Raw genomic sequence first — 19,505 nt, forward strand, 5'->3', positions numbered from 1 at the left:
AGAACATTTACATACATCAAATGGCATATTATTCAAATACAGGACAGGGCAAAAGTACAGATCATGACACCCTCCCTATCCAGGGCCTATCGCTAGGGTCTGGCAGGGATTATGTTCCTGCTCGGCGATAGGTGCGGAACCTATTTAGAGAGTTTATGGCAGACAGGGTGTTAGATCTGCCTAGGGGTCTCCACTTCCACCTATCCTAGTGTTGGGGCTCCCTCTCCCTCTTAGGAATACAGGCCCAATACTGGGATTACTATAGCAGGCCCAGGACTGGGATCACTATAGCAGGTCCAGGACTGCGATCACTACAACAGGCCCACGAATGTAATCACTACAGAAAGCACAGGAATGCGGTCACTACAGAAATAGTGGAAAAACCTAGCAAATTATTATTATTATTGTTTATTTATTTATATAGCACCATTGATTCCATGGTGCTGTACATGAGAAGGGGTTACATACAAATTACAAATATCGCTTACAGTAAGCAAACTAACAATTACAGACTGATACAGAGGGGCGAGGACCCTGCCCTTGTGGGCTTACATTCTACAGGATGGTGGGGATGGAGACAATAGGTTGAGGGTTGTAGCAGCTCCGGTGAGGTGGTAGCTTCGGTAGTGGTGAGGAGGCAGCAAGGTCAGTGCAGGCTGTAGGTTTTCCTGAAGAGGTGGGTTTTCAGGTTCCATCTGAAGGATCCGAATGTGGTTGATAGTCGGATGTGTTGGGGCAAAGAATTCCAGAGGATGGGGGATATTCTGGAGAAGTTCTGGAGGCGGTTGGGTGAGGAGTGGATAAGTGTGGAGGAGAGAAGGAGGTCTTGGGAGGACCGGAGATTGCGTGAGGGAAGATATCGGGAGATTAGTTCAGAGATATATGGAGGAGACAGGTTATGGATGGCCTTGTAGGTCAGTATTAGTAGTTTGAACTGGATACGCTGAGGGAATGGGAGCCAGTGAAGAGATTTGTAGAGGCGAGAAGTGGTGGAGTAGCGAGGAGAGAGATGAATTAGTCGGGCAGCAGAGTTAAGGATGGACTGGAGGGGTGCAAGGGTGTTAGCAGGGAGGCCACAGAAAAGGATGTTGCAGTAGTCAAGGCGGGAGATGATGAGGGCATGAACAAGCATTTTAGTAGATTGACGGTTGAGGAAAGGACGGATTCTGGAGATATTTTTGAGCTGGAGGCGACAGGAGGTGGAAAGAGCTTGGATGTGCGGTTTGAAGGACAGGGCAGAGTCAAGGGTTACTACGAGGCAGCGGACTTCCGGTACGGGGGAAAGCTTGATGTCGTTAATTGCGATAGATAGGTCAGGTATGGAAGATCTATGAGATGGAGGAAAGATGATGAGTTCAGATTTGTCCACATTGAGTTTGAGGAAGCGAGAGGAGAAGAAGGAGGATATGGCTGATAGACACTCCGGGATTCTGGACAGCAGAGAGGTGACGTCTGGGCCAGAAAGGTAGATCTGAGTGTCATCAGCATAAAGGTGGTACTGGAATCCTCCAGAGGAACCCCTCCAGTCCATCCTTAACTCTGCTGCCCGACTAATTAATCTCTCTCCTCGCTACACTCCTGCTTCCCCTCTTTGCAAATCCCTTCACTGGCTCCCACTCCCTCAGCGTATCCAGTTTAAACTACTAACACTGACCTACAAAGCCATCCATAATCTTTCTCCTCCGTATATTTCCACACTAATCTCTCAATATCTTCCCTCACGTAATCTCCGGTCCTCCCAAGACCTCCTCCTCTCCTCCACGCTTATTCGCTCCTCACCCAATCGCATCCAAGACTTCTCCCGAATATCACCCATCCTCTGGAATTCAGTGCCCCAACACATCCGGTTATCCACTACTTTTGGATCCTTCAAAAGAAACCTGAAAATCCATCTCTTCAAAGAAGCTTACAGCCTGTAAAGACCACACAGCCACCTCAACACCATTGGAGCTACTGCAACCCTCGACCTACTGTCTCCTTCCCCATAATCCTGTAGAATGTAAGCCCGCAAGGGCAGGTGTTATGAGCTGGTGGTTTAGGAGCAACATGGGACGTGCTCTGGAGGAGGTGGTACCTGTACTGACCGCAGTTCCTGATCTTAACACAACACTAGAAGTAGCCGTGGGATGTTCCTGTCACTCCCTAGACACCTCGTCACAGCCGGAGGACTAACTACCCCTAAAGATAGAAAGAGGAAAGCTATCTTGCCTCAGAGAAAATCCCGAAAGGATAGGACAGCCCCCCACAAATATTGACTGTGAGTGGAGAGGGAAATGACATACGCAGAATGAAACCAGGATGTAGCAAAGGAGGCCAGTCTAGCTAGATAGATAGAACAGGACAGAATACTGTGCGGTCAGTATTAAAAACTAGAAAAATCCACCACAGAGTTTACAAAAATCTCCACACCTGACTAAAGGTGTGGAGCTTAAATCTGCTTCCCAGAGCTTCCAGCTTAACTGAATAAATCCATACTGACAAGCTGGACTAGAAAAAACATAGAAAGTGCAGAAAGATTAAGTCCACAACAAGTGGACGGCAAAAGAACAAAGCAAGGACTTATCTTTGCTGAACTGGTCAGAATATCAGGGAAATCCAAGCAGAGATGTGAATCCAACCAGGAACCATTGACAACTGGCAAAGGCTGAAGGACAGAACCAGGCTAAATAGCCGAGCCAGAAAGACAATCAGTGGAAGCAGCTGCTGAATACTAAATCCAAGGAGCAGCAGTACCACTTAAAACCACCGGAGGGAGCCCAAGAGAAAAACTCACAAAAGTGCCACTTACAACCACCGGAGGGAGCCCAAGAGCGGAATTCACAACAGTACCCCCCCCTTGAGGAGGGGTCACCGAACCCTCACCAGAGCCCCCAGGCTGATCAGGACGAGCCAAGTGAAAAGCACGAACCAAATCGGCGGCATGGACATCGGAGGCAACAACCCAAGAATTATCCTCCTGGCCATTACCCTTCCACTTGACAAGATACTGAAGCCTCCGCCTCAAAAAACGAGAATCCAAAATTTTCTCCACCACAAATTCCAACTCCCCATCAACCAACACCGGGGCAGGAGGATCAACAGAGGGAACAATGGGCACCACATATCTCTGCAACAAAGATCTATGGAAAACATTATGGATGGCAAAAGAGGCTGGAAAGGCCAAACGAAAAGATACCGGATTGATAATCTCAGAAATCTTATAAGGACCAATAAACCGAGGCTTGAACTTAGGGGAAGAAACCTTCATAGGAACATGACGAGAAGATAACCAGACTAAATCCCCCACCCGAAGTCAGGGACCAACACACCGACGGCGGTTAGCAAAACGTTGAGCCTTTTCTTGAGACAACGTCAAATTGTCTATCACATGAGTCCAAATCTGCTGTAACCTGTCCATTACAGAATCCACACCCGGACAATCAGAAGGCTCAACCTGCCCTGAAGAAAAACGAGGATGAAAATTAAAATTACAAAAGAAAGGCGAAACCAAAGTAGCCGAACTAGCCCGATTATTAAGGGCAAACTCGGCCAACGGCAAGAAAGCCACCCAATCATCCTGGTCAGCAGACACAAAGCATCTCAAATAGGTTTCCAAGGTCTGATTAGTTCGCTAAGTTTGGCCATTTGTCTGAGGATGAAACGCTGAAGAAAAAGACAAATCAATGCCCATCCTAGCACAAAAGGCCCGCCAAAACCTAGAAACAAACTGGGAACCTCTGTCAGACACAATATTCTCCGGAATGCCATGCAAACGAACCACATGTTGAAAAAACAATGGAACCAAATCAGAGGAGGAAGGCAATTTAGGCAAAGGTACCAAATGGACCATTTTAGAGAACCGGTCACAAACCACCCAGATAACAGACATCTTCTGGGAAACAGGAAGATCCGAAATAAAATCCATGGAAATATGCGTCCAGGGCCTCTCAGGGACCGGCAAAGGCAAAAGCAACCCACTAGCGCGGGAACAGCAAGGCTTGACCCGGGCACAAGTCCCACAGGACTGCACAAAAGAATGCACATCCCGTGACAAAGAAGGCCACCAAAAGGACCTACCAACCCAATCTCTGGTACTAAAAATACCAGGATGGCCAGCCAACACAGAACAATGAACCTCAGAAATCACTCTACTAGTCCATCCATCAGGAACAAACAGTTTCCCCACTGGACAGCGGTCAGGTTTGTCAGCCTGAAACTCCTGAAGAGACCGACGTAAATCAAGGGAGATGGCAGAAAGAATCACCCCTTCCTTAAGAATGCCAACCGGCTCAAGGACTCCAGGAGAATCAGGCAAAAAACTCCTAGAGAGGGCATCAGCATTAACATTCTTAGATCCCGGAAGATACGAGACCACAAAATCAAAACGGGAGAAAAACAGGGACCATCGAGCCTGTCTAGGGTTCAGCCGCTTGGCCGACTCGAGGTAAATCTGATTCTTATGATCGGTCAAGACCACAACGCGGTGCTTGGCTCCCTCAAGCCAATGTCGCCACTCCTCAAATGCCCACTTCATGGCCAACAACTCCAGATTGCCGACATCATAATTGCGCTCCGCAGGCGAAAGCTTTCTGGAAAAAAAGGCACACGGTTTCATAAAAGAACCATCAAAACTCCTCTGAGACAAAACGGCCCCTGCCCCAATCTCAGAAGCGTCAACCTCAACCTGAAAAGGAAGAGAAACATCCGGCTGACGCAACACAGGGGCAGAAGTAAATCGGCGTTTAAGCTCTTGAAAGGCCTCAACAGCCGCAGAGGACCAATTCGTCACATCAGCGCCTTTCTTCGTCAAATCGGTCAGGGGCTTAACCACACTGGAGAAGTTGGCAATGAAACGGCGCTAAAAATTAGCAAAGCCCAAAAATTTCTGAAGACTCTTCACAGATGTGGGTTGAATCCAGTCATGAATGGCTTGGACCTTAACAGGATCCATTTCTATAGACGAGGGAGAAAAAATAAAACCCAAAAAAGAGACCTTCTGAACTCCAAATAGGCACTTAGACCCCTTCACAAATAGAGCATTATCACAAAGGATCTGGAATACCATCCTGACCTGCTTCACATGAGACTCCCAATCATTGGAAAAAATCAAAATATCATCCAAATACACAATCATGAATTTATCAAGATAATTGCAGAAAATATCATGCATGAAGGACTGAAATACAGAAGGAGCATTAGAGAGCCCGAAAGGCATCACAAGGTATTCAAAATGGCCTTCGGGCGTATTAAATAAAGTTTTCCATTCGTCACCCTGTTTAATACGAACAAGATTATATGCCCCTCGAAGGTCAATCTTAGTAAACAAACTAGCCCCCTTGATCCGAGCAAACAAATCAGAAAGCAAAGGTAAAGGGTATTGGAATTTGACCGTGATCTTATTAAGAAGGCGATAATCAATAGAGGGTCTCAAGGAGCCATCCTTCTTGGCAACAAAAAAGAATCCCGCTCCCAATGGTGAGGAAGACGGCCGAATATGCCCCTTCTCCAAAGACTCCTTAACATAACTCCGCATGGCGGCATGCTCTGGCACAGACAGATTGAAAATTCGGCCCTTAGGGAACTTACAGCCAGGAATCAAGTTATTAGCACAATCACAGTCCCTATGTGGAGGAAGGGAACTGGACTTGGGCTCATCAAATACATCCTGGAAATCCGACAAAAACTCAGGAACTTCAGAAGAGGGGGAAGAGGAAATTGACATCAAAGGAACGTCACTATGTACCCCTTGACAACCCCAACTAGTCACAGACATAGATTTCCAATCCAGCACCGGATTATGTCCCTGTAACCATGGAAAACCCAGTACAACAACATCATGCAAATTATGCAACACCAGAAAACGGCAATCTTCCTGATGTGCTGGAGCCATGCACATGGTCAGCTGAGTCCAATACTGAGGTTTATCCTTGGCCAACAGTGTAGCATCAATGCCCCTCAAAGGAATAGGGCTCTGCAAAGGCTGCAAGGAAAAACCACAGCGCCTGGCGAATTCCAAGTCCATCAAGTTCAGGGCAGCGCCTGAATCCACAAATGCCATGACAGAAAAGGACGATAATGAGCAAATCAAGGTCACAGATAAGAGAAATTTAGGCTGTACAGTACTGATGGTAACAGACCTAGCGACCCTCTTAGTACGCTTAGGGCAATCAGAAATAACATGAGCAGAATCACCACAGTAAAAACACAGCCTATTCTGGCATCTGAATCCCTGCCGTTCTGCTCTAGTCAAAATCCTATCACATTGCATAGGCTCAGGACTCTGCTCAGAGGATACTGCCATATGGTGCACAACTTTGCGCTCGCGCAGGCGCCGATCAATCTGAATGGCTAGAGACATAGATTCGCTCAAACCAGCAGGCATGGGGAACCCCACCATAACATCTTTAAGGGCTTCAGAAAGACCCTTTCTGAAAATTGCTGCCAGAGCCTCCTCATTCCATTTAGTGAGCACAGACCATTTTCTAAATTTCTGGCAGTATACTTCTGCTGCTTCCTGACCCTGACACAGGGCCAACAAGGTCTTTTCTGCATGATCCACAGAATTAGGTTCGTCATACAATAATCCGAGCGCTTGAAAAAATGCGTCTACATTAAGCAATGCTGGATCCCCTGATTCAAGGGAGAATGCCCAGTCCTGAGGGTCACCACGCAGCAGAGAGATGACAATTTTAACCTGCTGAATGGAATCACCAGAGGAACGGGGTTTCAAGACAAAAAACAATTTGCAGTTATTTTTAAAGTTCAAAAAGTTGGATCTGTCCCCAAAAAACAAATCAGGGGTTGGAATTCTAGGCTCTAAAGCCGGAGTCTGGACAACATAATCTTGGATACTCTGTACTCTTGCAGCAAGTTGATCCACACGAGAAAACAAACCCTGAACATCCATGCCAGCACCAAAATCCTGAACCACCCAGAGATTAAGAGGAAAAAAAAGACAAAACAGACTGCAGAAAAAAAAATGGCTCAGAACTTCCTTTTCCTTCTTTTGAGATGCATTTAATTCATTTTTGGCCAGTTGTACTGTTATGAGCTGGTGGTTTAGGAGCAACATGGGACGTGCTCTGGAGGAGGTGGTACCTGTACTGACCGCAGTTCCTGAGCTTAACACAACACTAGAAGTAGCCATGGGATGTTCCTGTCACTCCCTAGACACCTCGTCACAGCCGGAGGACTAACTACCCCTAAAGATAGAAACAGGAAAGCTATCTTGCCTCAGAGAAAATCCCCAAAGGATAGGACAGCCCCCCACAAATATTGACTGTGAGTGGAGAGGGAAATGACATACGCAGAATGAAACCAGGATGTAGCAAAGGAGGCCAGTCTAGCTAGATAGATAGAACAGGACAGAATACTGTGCGGTCAGTATTAAAAACTAGAAAAATCCACCACAGAGTTTACAAAAATCTCCACACCTGACTAAAGGTGTGGAGCTTAAATCTGCTTCCCAGAGCTTCCAGCTTAACTGAATAAATCCATACTGACAAGCTGGACTAGAAAAAACATAGAAAGTGCAGAAAGATTAAGTCCACAACAAGTGGACGGCAAAAGAACAAAGCAAGGACTTATCTTTGCTGAACTGGTCAGAATATCAGGGAAATCCAAGCAGAGATGTGAATCCAACCAGGAACCATTGACAACTGGCACAGGCTGAAGGATAGAACCAGGCTAAATAGCCGAGCCAGAAAGACAATCAGTGGAAGCAGCTGCTGAATACTAAATCCAAGGAGCAGCAGTACCTCTTAAAACCACCGGAGGGAGCCCAAGAGCAGAACTCACAAAAGTGCCACTTACAACCACCGGAGGGAGCCCAAGAGCAGAATTCACAACAGGCAGGGTCCTCTTCCCTCTGTACCAGTTTGTCGTTGTTAGTTTTGTTTACTGTAAGTGATATTTGTATTTTGATGTAACCCCTTCTCATGTACAGCACCATGGAATTAATGGTGCTATATAAATAAATAAATAATAATAATAATAATCAATGATTTAGATGAAGGAATTGAGGGTACACTGATTAAATTTTCTGATGACACAAAGCTAGGAGGGATAGCTAATACTAAAGAAGAGAGAGAGAAGATTCAAAAAGATATATATAAACTGGAGCAGCGGGCAGCAACAGAATGGTTTTTAACATGGAAAAATGCAAAGTACTACATCTGGGCAATAAAAATGAATAATAATGAATTTAATGATGTCATGGTCAACTTTATGTGGCCTGTTCAAGAGTTGGAACAGCCAAAAATCTGTTCGTCTTTGCACCTGAAGGAAAAACTAAGAATGTCGTTTATCAAAAGGCTCTCGAATAAGTAGTAGAAGATTACTTCACATTACTTGGCCAATTTAGTTAAATCTGTCTGGAATATCTCTGGTGTTGAAATATATGTTGTGAAATGCTTCTATTAGCTTAGTTTTTGCCTTTTAATAATTACATTTCTATCTGTTTTGTGGTTTTTGTGTGCAGAATAAATTTTTGTTAACACATTCTATTTTGCTAACAGCAGTTATTAACCCGGGTGAAGCCGGGTAGTACAGCTAGTATACAATAAAAATGAAAAAGCATATACAGAATGGGAGGAATAGGGCTAAGCAACAGCACATGTGAAAAAGACTTGTGAAAGGTATACTAATAGATCATAAACTGAACATGAGTTAACAGTGTGATGCAGCAGAAAAAAGGCAAATGCAATTCTGGGATGTATTAACAGAAGCATACAGTCTAGATCACGTGAAGTCATTATTGCCCTCTACTCCTCTTTGGTCAGACCTCACCTGGATACTGTGTCCAGTTTTGTGCACCACATTTTAAAAAAAGACATCAACAAACTGGAGCAAGTTCAGAGAAGAGCGACCAGAATGGTGACCGGTCTACAAACCATGTCCTATGAGGAACGGTTACAGGATTTGGGAATGTTTAGCTGCAATATAGAAGACTGAGAGGAGACTTAATAGCTGTCTGCAAATATCTCAAGGGCTGTCACATTGTAGAAGGATCATCTTTATTCTCATTTGCACAAGGCAAGGCTAGAAGCAATGGGATGAAAGTGAATGGGAGGAGACAGATTAGATATTAGAAAAAACTTTTTGACAGTTAGGGTGATCAATGAGTGGAACAGGCTGCCATGAGAGGTGGTGAGTTCTCCTTCAATGGAAGTCTTCAAACAGAGGCTGGACAGACATCTGTCTGGGATGATTTAGTGAATCCTGTTTTGAGCCGGGGGTTGGACCAGATGACCCAGGAGGTCCCTTCCAACTCTACCATTCTATGATTCTATGATTATTCATTTCTCCAGCTTAACAAATAATTGGTTTTCTCTGAGTCTTTGAAACTGTTTTAATATGGGATAAATGAGAATGTCACTCCGCAGAATATATCCGTATATCATCTAAGTTGATCACCACAAAGCGGCCAATGAGGTCCGAAAAAACTACATTGATGAAATTTTGAAACACAGCTGAAGCATTGGTGAGACCGAACGGCATCACCAGATTCTCAAATAACCCCTGAGATGCAATTTTCCACTCATCCCCTTTCCGTATTCTTATCAAATTATAAGCCCCTCTGAGGTCCAATTTCGAAAACCACTTGGCCCCAGAGAGCTGGTTACAGAGATCAGGAATCAGAGGCAAGGGGGTATGTGTTTCTGACTGTGACTTTATTAAGTTCTCAGAAGTCGAGGCAGGGAGGTAAGCCGCCATCCTTCTTTTTAACAAAGAAAAACCCTGCAGTTAGTGGGGACACTGAAGGTCTTATATGCCCCTTACGAAGACTTTCAGCAATGTATTGCTTCATAGCCAGGTGCTCCGGGCCTGACAAATTAAAAAGACGGGACTTGGTGTCACGCTCGCGCCCTGACTGGTGGGCGTGAGCTCAGGGGGGTTTGTGACCCCACTGTGCCACGAACCAGACTACCCTGGAAGGGGCGTGACTATGACAGGTGCCTTGGTCTTCACTGGAGCCTCTGAAGGTGAGGTCAGGCTTGTGCGGCAGGCAGCTGCCAGGTTCTACTCCAGGGTGGTGTCTGGCTGTGGCTGCTGATCCCACTTGGGAAACAGGAACACCAGGATTGGTGCAGGCATCAGGCAGGACTAGCAGATGAGCACGGATGAAACTCAGACAAGTAGGTTGGCATGGCTGAGACACAGAGCTGGCAGAGATGCAGGACTGGCAGGAATGGCAGAGAGACAGGGTTCGCAGGTACGGCAGAGACACAGGGCTGGCAGGCACGGCAGAAACACAGGGCTGGAGGGAAGGCAGAGACACAGGGCTGGCAGGTACGGCAAAGACACAGGGCTGGCAGGTACGGCAGAGACACAGGGCTGGCAGGTATGGCAGAGACACAGGGCTGGCAGGTATGGCAGAGACACAGGGCTGGCAGGTACGGCAGAGACGCAGGGCTGGCAGGTACGGCAGAGACACAGGGCTGGCAGGTACGGCAGAGACACAGGGCAGGTTGGTGTGTATGAAGGAACAGGTTGGGACAACGCAAGGCTGAGGGTAGGAGCGGTAGAGCAGCAAGAGATAGCGCAGCAACATAAGCTAAGCAGAGCAGAACCGCAAGGAATGCAGAGAGGAGCTGCAGTAAGATTACTGCAGCAACAGGAGCGGAGCAGAGTAGAACGGAGCAGAACCGGAGGAGTGAGGCGCAGAGGTAAAGCTGAAAGAGAGACAAGGGTAGAACCACAAAGTGCAGAGCCAAGAGCAGAGTGAAGGCACAGAGTGCAGAGCCAAGAGCCAAGTGCGAAGCAAAGGCACAGAGTGCAGAGACCAGAGCAAAGCAAGGTCACAGAGTGCGGAGCCGAGAGCAGAGCAGAGAGGCACTGCAGGAAAAGAAACCACAGTCAAGGAGACAGAGATAGGACAAAGTTCAGACAAGGTAATGGAACAAGACAAGGTGCAAGAACAAAGACACAGGGCCTAAGATATCCTGCCTCCTGGAGGGCGGACAACAAGAACAAGGCAAGGCTAGAACAGAAACACTGAGACCAGGATATACAGCCTCCTGGAGGGCAGACAGACAAGATCAAGGCAAAGCTAGGAGTAGAACCTCCAGAGAAAGAGGCACACAGAGCAAGGCCTGGCAGCTCAGAAGCAAAACACTAACTGAGTTAACACATTGCACAGGCCCAGTCCACTGGGTGGAGTTGCACTAAATACTGGAGGCCTCTTGGTAATTGGTCAGGAACAGATTAGACAGGTGCACCTGATTCCTATAAGAATCAGGGAGTTCAGGTGCCGCTCCCCTATGCACACAGCCAGAAAACATGCAGAGAGCAGAGGCACAGAATATGGAGCTGGCAAGAAACAGAAACTACAACATGACCTGGAGCAGTGGGTAAGAGTGTGAGAGATGAGAGGCCATGCCGTGATGCCAGCAGAGTTGTTACACTTGGGCAATTTGGCTCCAGGAATCAGATCAATAGCACAGTCAAATGGCCTATGCGGGGGCAGCGCCTCTGCCTCTCTTTCAGAGAACATGTCCTCAGTCTTTTACGTACTGTGGAATACCCTCCAGACTAACAGAAGACGCTGAGACAGGTTTTGCAAGTTTCAGACAACAAACAGGTTTATGGCAACAGTTGACACATTTGGATCCCCATTTAATATTCTCCCCTGTTTCCCAGTTAATCACCGGGTTGTGGCGTTGAAGCCATGGCATGCACCAGCCCTGGAGGCAATTTGACCATAACAAAACATTCCATCTCTTCCTTGTGGGAAATGCCGATCTGTAAAGCAAACCTTTTGGAAACAAAGAATCCCTGTTTGGGTAAGAATCGATGGCCACAATTTTAACTGGGGTCTCCAGCTTGACTGTCCCTATCTTGTGTTGAGAGGCGACAAGTTGAGAGATGAACCACTGTCCACCAATGCTGTAGAAGAAAACCCGATAGTTGTCTACCAACAGTTCCACCTTTAACAAGACTTTAGGACATGAGGAAAATAATACCTGAAGGTATGGGCAGCCTCCTCGACCGCTACCCAGACCTAGTCGCTTCCCGTCGTCTTTTCTCCAATGTATAAGCTCTCCGCAATAGAAACAGAGTTGTTTCTCCCAGCGACGTCTTCTCTCCCTCTCTTTTAGCGAGGTGACGCCAATTTCCATGGCCTCAGGAATGGCTCCAGTCTCTTTGCTGCCAGCAAACAGTGAAGTTTCACACTGTATGACACCCCTGACGCGTACCGTGCAGTCCATTCGTACGGCCTGGGTTATGGCGTCTTCCAAAGTGTCAGTTGGAGGATGAAGAGCCAGAGCATCCCAGAGGCGTTCAGACAGGCCTCTGCGGAACAGCCATCGAAGGGCGGCATCATCCCAGGACACTTCTGCAGCCCAATTTCGGAACTCCGAACAGAACCACTCGGCAGAATGTTTACCCTGATGAACACACATTACCATGTCCTCAGCCATACGGACCCTGTCAGGCTCATCATAGATGCGGCCCAGGGCATCAAAAGAGGCATCAACAGTCATACTCTCAGGAGCAGAAAGAGAAAGAGAAAAGGCCCAGGCTTGTGGAGCCCCCCGAAGTAGGGAAATAATGACCTCTGGAACTCGTAACCAGAAGAACGAGGCCTCAGGGGAAAAAAAAGTTTACATCCCTCCCTGAAGGCTCTGAACTCCTTTTTATCCCCTGAGAATGGGTCGGGCAGTTTTACTGGAGATTCAGGAGATACCAACGACACATCCCTACCATCAGTACCCAGAGTGCCCGCAGTGACAGTCCCCTGTATGGTATCCACCAGCTGCTGCAGGGTCTGTGCCTTTGTGCGCTGCTCAACATTTAATTTTTGGAACATTTGCTTCAGGTGTTTCACCTGATCTGCTAATGCTTGCATGGGATCCATGAGGATAACACTTCTAAATCTCCCCCCTCAAAAGGGGAAAAGGAAAAAAAAACTGTAATTGTCGTTTATAATGTCAGGACCAGCTACCCGACAGGCACTCACCGGCAGCTGCATAGGGGGTTAGCCTGGATGTCTGGTGCTGGGGACAGCCTGTGACACCGGGGAGCCGTGAGAGCGGTACCAGTGGCGCTTGTAGAAGCTGGCCATTCTCTAGAGAAGGCAAACAGGACCTGCGGTCATGTGACCGTGAGTCAGAGGGGGTGGGCGGAGCCTAGCGCCGCTGTCTGAGCCTACAGCACGGGGCTGCAGTGGCTGCGGGGGAAACGTGCAAAAGGGAGAGGAGACCCCAGGGATGTAAAAAAGGGGTGACAGGAAAACACGTAGTCACACAAGCCAAAGTCAAACACAGAGAGGTCAGCGCAGTACACAGCGGCAGTCAGAAGAATATAGTCAGGACGTAGCAAGAGATCAATACACCAGAACGGGCAATAGACGGTACAGAAAATGGGAGGCAAGAATCACAACAGGGAAGGAAACAGATCAGAAACCAAACAGATAGACAGTAGTACATACACAAAGCAGAGGTACACCAGGGTCAGACACACTCAGCCAAGGGTCAGAGTATAAACGACAAAGACTGGCCTCACAGTGAGGCTATAAAAAGCCTCCCAGGACCCAGAAAGAGGCCATCCGAGTTAACCCTGCAACTACCTGACCCGAGAGTTTAGTAAACCATGACAATCTACCAGGGGAGGTAATCTGCTGGATCTGATCCTGTCAAATAGGCCAGGGGAGGTAATCTGCTGGATCTGGTCCTGTCACAGACCAGGGAAGGTAATCTGCTGGATCTGATCCAGTCTAATAGGCCAGGGAAGGTAATCTACTGGATCTGGTCCTGTCACATAGACCAGGGGAGGTAATCTACTGGATCTGGTCCAGGGGAGATAATCTGCTGGATCTGATCCTGTCAAATAGGCCAGGGAAGGTAATCTGCTGGATCTGGTCCTGTCACATAGACCAGGGGAGGTAATCTGCTGGATCTGATTCTGTCAAATAGGCCAGGGAAGGTAATCTGCTTGATCTGGTCCTGTCACATACAGTAGACCAGGGGAGGTAATCTGCTGGATCTGATCCTATCAAATAGGCCAGGGGAGGTAAACTGCTGGATCTGATCCTGTCATATAGACCAGGGGAGTTAATCATCTGGATCTGATGCCATCAAATAGGCCAGGGGAGGTAATCTGCTGGGTCTGGTCCTGTCACATAGACCAGGGGAGGTAATCTGCTGGATCTGATCCTATCAAATAGGCCAGAGGAGGTAATCTGCTGGAACTGGTCCTGTCACATAGACCAGGGGAAGTAATCTGCTGGATCTGATTCTGTCAAATAGGCCAGGGGAGGTAATCTGCTGGATCTGGTCCTGTCACATAGACCAGGGGAGGTAATCTGCTGGATCTGATTGTGTCAAATAGGCCAGGGAAGGTAATCTGCTGGATCTGGTCCTGTCACATAGACCGGGGGAGGTAATCTGCTGGATCTGATCCTGTCAAATAGACCAGATGCTCCAGACCTGTAGATGTGAGATTATATTTGGGAAGCAGTGACCATAATATGGGAAGTTTCATTGTAATTTTCAATCAAACATTTAAAAGGGGAAATGCAAAAACCTGGAGCTTTAGGAAAGCCGATTTCAACAAATTAAAGGGAAACTGTCAGCAGGATTGTGCTCAGTAACTACAGACAGTGTCAGGTCAGCGTCAATATACTGATTACAATGATATCTGGTTATGAAATCCATCTTGTGGATTTTATTTAAGCTTTATTTTCAGTTTTGAGTTAATGATATGCTCGCGCTCCCGGGCGGCCCATGGGGGGGTCTTCATGTGATGCTCTGCTTAAGTATTCACCAGTATGGCTCCCGACAGGTCACTGATCCCTCAGTGACCGGCCCCCTAGTTTACATAATGAATATTATATATAGTTTAAAAAAAAAATCACCTCCTTCAGGCAGGCAGCAAGATCGCATCTATAATGTGTATTTAACCCCTTAGTGACAGCCAATTTGCAGCTTAATGCCCAGGCCAATTTTTACAATTCTGGCCACTGTCACTTTATGAGGTTATAACTCTGAACGCTTTAACGGATCCCGCTGATTCTGAGAACGTTTTATCCACCAGACTTCTGCACAACACAACTAATGGTCCCAACACCATTCATAAGGCAAGAAATCCCACTTATTACACCTGACAGGGCACACCTGTGAAGTGAAAACCATTCCCGGTGACTACCTCTTGAAGCTCATCAAGAGAATGCCAAAAGTGTGCAAAGCAGTCATCAAAGCAAAAGGTGGCTACAGAAATACAGAATAATCTTTATATGAGAAGGTGTGTCCAAACTTTTGGTCTGTACTGTATGTCACACAAAATAGATAATAAATAACCTTTCCCACATGTCTACTTTACGTTAGCACAATTTTGGAAACAAATTTTTTTTTTTATTAGGAAGTTATAAGGGTTAAAAGTTGACCACCAATTTCTAATTTTTACAACAAAATTTACAAAACCATTCCTTTAAGGGGCCACCTCACATTTGAAGTCACTTTGAGGGGTGTACATGACAGAACATACCCAAAAGTGACACCATTCCAAAAACTGCACCCCTAAAGGTGCGCAAAACCACATTCAAGAAGTTAATTAACCCTTTACGTGCTTCACAGGAACTGAAGCAATGTGGAAGGAAAAAAATTAACATTTAACTTTTTTCACAAACATTTTATTCCAGAACCAGTTCTTTTTTATTTTACCAAATGTAAAAAGAGAAAATGAACCAAAAAAGTTGTTGTGCAATTTCTCCTGAATACGCAGATACCCCATATGTGGGGGTAAACCACTGTTTGGGCGCATGGCAGAGCTCATAAGGGAAGGAGCGCCGTTTGACTTTTTAAATGCAGAAATGGCTGGAAATGAGATTGGACGCCATGTCGCATTTGGAGAGTTCCTGATGTGCCTAAACAGTGGAAACCCCCCACAAGTGACCCTATATTGGAAACTAGATCCCCCAAGGAACTTATCTAGATGTGTGATGAGAACTTTGAACCAAGTGTTTCACTAACGTTTATAACGCAGAGCCGTGAAAATAAAAAAATCCTTTTTTTCCACAAAAATGATTTTTTTAGCCACCAATGTTTTATTTTCACAAGGGTAATAGGAGAAAAAGTTGTTGTACGATTTGTCCTGAGTACGCCGATACCACATATGTGGGGGTAAACCACTGTTTGGGCGCAAGGCGGAGCTCAGAAGGGAAGGAGCACCATTTGACTTTTTCAACACAGAATTGGCTGGAATTGAGATCGGATGCCATATCGCGTTTGGAGAGCCCCAGGTGTGCCTAAACAGTGGAAATTCCCCAATTCTAACTCCAACCCTAACCTCAACACATCCCTAGCCCTTATCCCAACCCTAACCATAACCCTAACCACACTCCTAACCTTAATCCCAACCCTAACCACAACCCTAATCCCAACACACCCTTAACCATAACCTTAACTACAAACCTAACCCTGACACACCCCTAACCCCAACACTAACCCTAATCCCAACCATAAACGTAATCCAAGCCCTAACTCCAACTCTAGCCCCAACCCTAATTTTAGCCCCAACCCTAACCCTAACTTAAGCGCCAACCCTAACCCTAACTTTAGCCACAACCCTAACTGTCACGCTCGCGCCCAGACTGGTTGGCGCGGGCATGCGGGGGTGTGGCCCCACTGGACCACAGACCAAACTTCCCTGGAAGGGGTGTAACTAAATAGCTTCCTAGGTGCTTGCTGGAGCCTCCGATGGTGAGGTCAGACTTGTGCAATAGGAAGCTACCAGGTACCACTTCAGGGTGGTGTCTGGCTGTGGCTGCTGATCCCACCGGGGAACGGAACATAGACAGGCAAGCGGGCATGGCTGGCTCTCTGGTAGGCAGGAAGGTACAGCTGGCTTTCTGGAAGGCCTGGCGGACAAGACTTGGACACTGAAAGAACCGGTAGGGACCGGTCTGCAGGCAGGTATGTAAAACAGGTAAGAACCTGTTCAGACAGGAGGACTAAATAATAGGTAGAGAAAGAGCGGATGCAGAGTGAAAGCCAAGAGCAGAAACGCAGGAGGCAGAGCCAAGAGCAGGAGCTAAGTGCAGAAATGCAGGAGGCGGAGCCAAGTGCAGAAACGCAGGAGGCGGAGCCAAGAGCAGAGGGCGGAGCCAAGTGCAGAAACGCAGGAGGCAGAGCCAAGAGCTGGAGCCAAGTGAAGAAACGCAGGAGGTGGAGCCAAGAGCTGGAGGCGGAGCCAAGTGCAGAAATGCAGGAGGTGGAGCCAAGAGCAGGAGGCGGAGCCAAGTGCAGAAACGCAGGAGGTGGAGCCAAGAGCTGGAGGCGGAGCCAAGTGCAGAAATGCAGGAGGCAGAGCCAAGAGCTGGAGCCAAGTGCAGAAACGCAGGAGGCGGAGCCAAGAGCAGGAGGCAGAGCCAAGTGCAGAAACGCAGGAGGTGGAGCCAAGAGCAGGAGGCGGAGCCAAGTGCAGAAACGCAGGAGGTGGAGCCAAGAGCTGGAGGCGGAGCCAAGTGCAGAAACGCATGATGCGGAGCCAAGTGCAGAAACGCGGGAGGTGGAGCCAAGAGCTGGAGGCGGAGCCAAGAGCAGGAGGCAGAGACAAGTGCAGAAACGCAGGAGGTGGAGCCAAGAGCAGGAGGCGGAGCCAAGTGCAGAAATGCAGGAGGTGGAGCCAAGAGCTGGAGGCGGAGCCAAGTGCAGAAACACAGGATGCGGAGCCAAGTGCAGAAATGCGGGAGGCAGAGCCAAGAGCAGTGTAGACCACAAGGATCTCTACTGGGAGCAGTGGGGACCACAAGGATCTGTACTGGGAGCAGTGGGGACCACAAGGATCTGTACTGGGAGCAGTGTGGACCACAAGGATCTGTACTGGGAGCAGTGGGGACCACAAGGATCTGTACTGGGAGCAGTGGGGACCACAAGGATCTGTACTGGGAGCAGTGGGGACCACAAGGATCTGTACTGGGAGCAGTGGGGACCACAAGGATCTGTACTGGGAGCAGTGGGGACCACAAGGATCTGTACTGGGAGCAGTGTGGACCACACTGACAGCACCTTTCCAGAAGTATGTGGCTGGCAGCACCTTCCCGGCAGTGTGACCCTGGCAGCACCTTCCCGGCAGTGTGACCCTGGCAGCACCTTCCCGGCAGTGTGACCCTGGCAGCACCTTCCCGGCTGTATGTCACTGGCATCACCTCCCCGGTAGTGATATACTGATTGGAAGATGCCATCTTATGGAGCTTTTTCTCTTTATGACTGGGACTGTTTTCTCACGGCTCAGGTTACTTTACATTCATCAGTTAAATATTGTACAAGATAACCTTGTGAGAAAAGGGGCAACCTTCATCATCTCAATCTCCTCCATGCTGTTGATGAAGTAAGCTAAGCTATTATGAAACGTTGTGAGCTTTTTAGATGATGGACCCTGGCTCCACGTACCCTGGCTGTAGCCCAATACCATAGAGAACACTATGACCCCCATGACCAACCACCAAAAATACAATCATTAATCTAAGTCTCATCATTGAGTGACATTCTTATATGTGTGACGGCGTCACTTACTTTCCGCCTTAAGCGATCAATGATGATTTGGTTGGCTTCATAGGTCAACTCCAGTACAGATAAGCAAAGGGCAACATTGTCTTCATTAACCTGCGCGTAAAAAGAAGGCAGTTAGTCTAAACAATCCATGTCCCTGTCCTTGTGATGACCATTATGGCAAACCTGCCCTTATCTACAGCACATCTAGACCATGTTTTGTGGTCTGCTCCAAGCCCAACTCTACCTTCATGTTAGGACGCCCAACCAAATCCTGCTTATTGACAGCTGGGGAATTCGGCAGATATCCTGCTGTTGCCACAAATTTGTCAGGAACCAACACTTTGCTGCCTCCAATCGTCAGGAGAATTACGCAATTGGCTCAAGAGTGATGGACTAGGCCCCGGCTGCTTTCCCCTCCTAGGCTGGTTATTGGGGAACTCACAGTGAGCGTATGATATATATGCCTCCGATTCCAATGCATGGAGTGCATGTATGTATGTATATATAAATATATACACCCCAGTACAGTCACTACCAGACTCCGCAAACAACCCAAGAAAAACTAGCTGCCACCAATCGTTTATACAGCCCGATTGAACATCCGTGGCTGGCAACATATAACCTCACGAGGATTCAGGGATGATGTGGTTTATCAAGCAAGAGGAACAGAGCTATTAAATTTTATATATTTAATCCAAAAATCAGACAAGTGTTTATAAAAATCTACAAAAGATTTTACAATAGAGCATATACAATTACATAAAATAAAAAGGGGAAAACAAAAGAGAAGTACTAAACCTGTGGTCGCAGGAATGGCGTAATTCTTTTAGGCCTCCTTCACACATCCTGGTGATTTTGAACTGGAAAAACCAGTACTGGTGAGATCCGTGGTCGGTGTCTGTGTGCCATCCACGTGTATGTATGTGACATCTGTGTGCTATCCATGTGTTCATGTACTGTCAGTGTGCTGTTAGTGTGCTCTCAGTGTGATACGTATGGAATGAAATGCAGAATGGAAATTAAAAAATGTTA

General features: G+C 47.3%; 1 protein-coding gene across 1 annotated transcript in view; it reads right to left on the bottom strand.

The window, feature by feature from the left end:
- Window positions 1-19,505, bottom strand: part of OTOG (otogelin) — a 1,016,637-nt gene that overhangs the window by 204,216 nt on the left and 792,916 nt on the right. The window contains exon 40 of the mRNA XM_077292284.1: window positions 18,495-18,584. Coding sequence (XP_077148399.1) covers window positions 18,495-18,584 — 90 coding nt within the window. The remainder of the gene's footprint in view (window positions 1-18,494; window positions 18,585-19,505) is intronic.

The sequence above is a fragment of the Ranitomeya variabilis genome, chromosome 2, assembly GCF_051348905.1.
Source record: "Ranitomeya variabilis isolate aRanVar5 chromosome 2, aRanVar5.hap1, whole genome shotgun sequence".
Taxonomy (NCBI): domain Eukaryota; kingdom Metazoa; phylum Chordata; class Amphibia; order Anura; family Dendrobatidae; genus Ranitomeya; species Ranitomeya variabilis.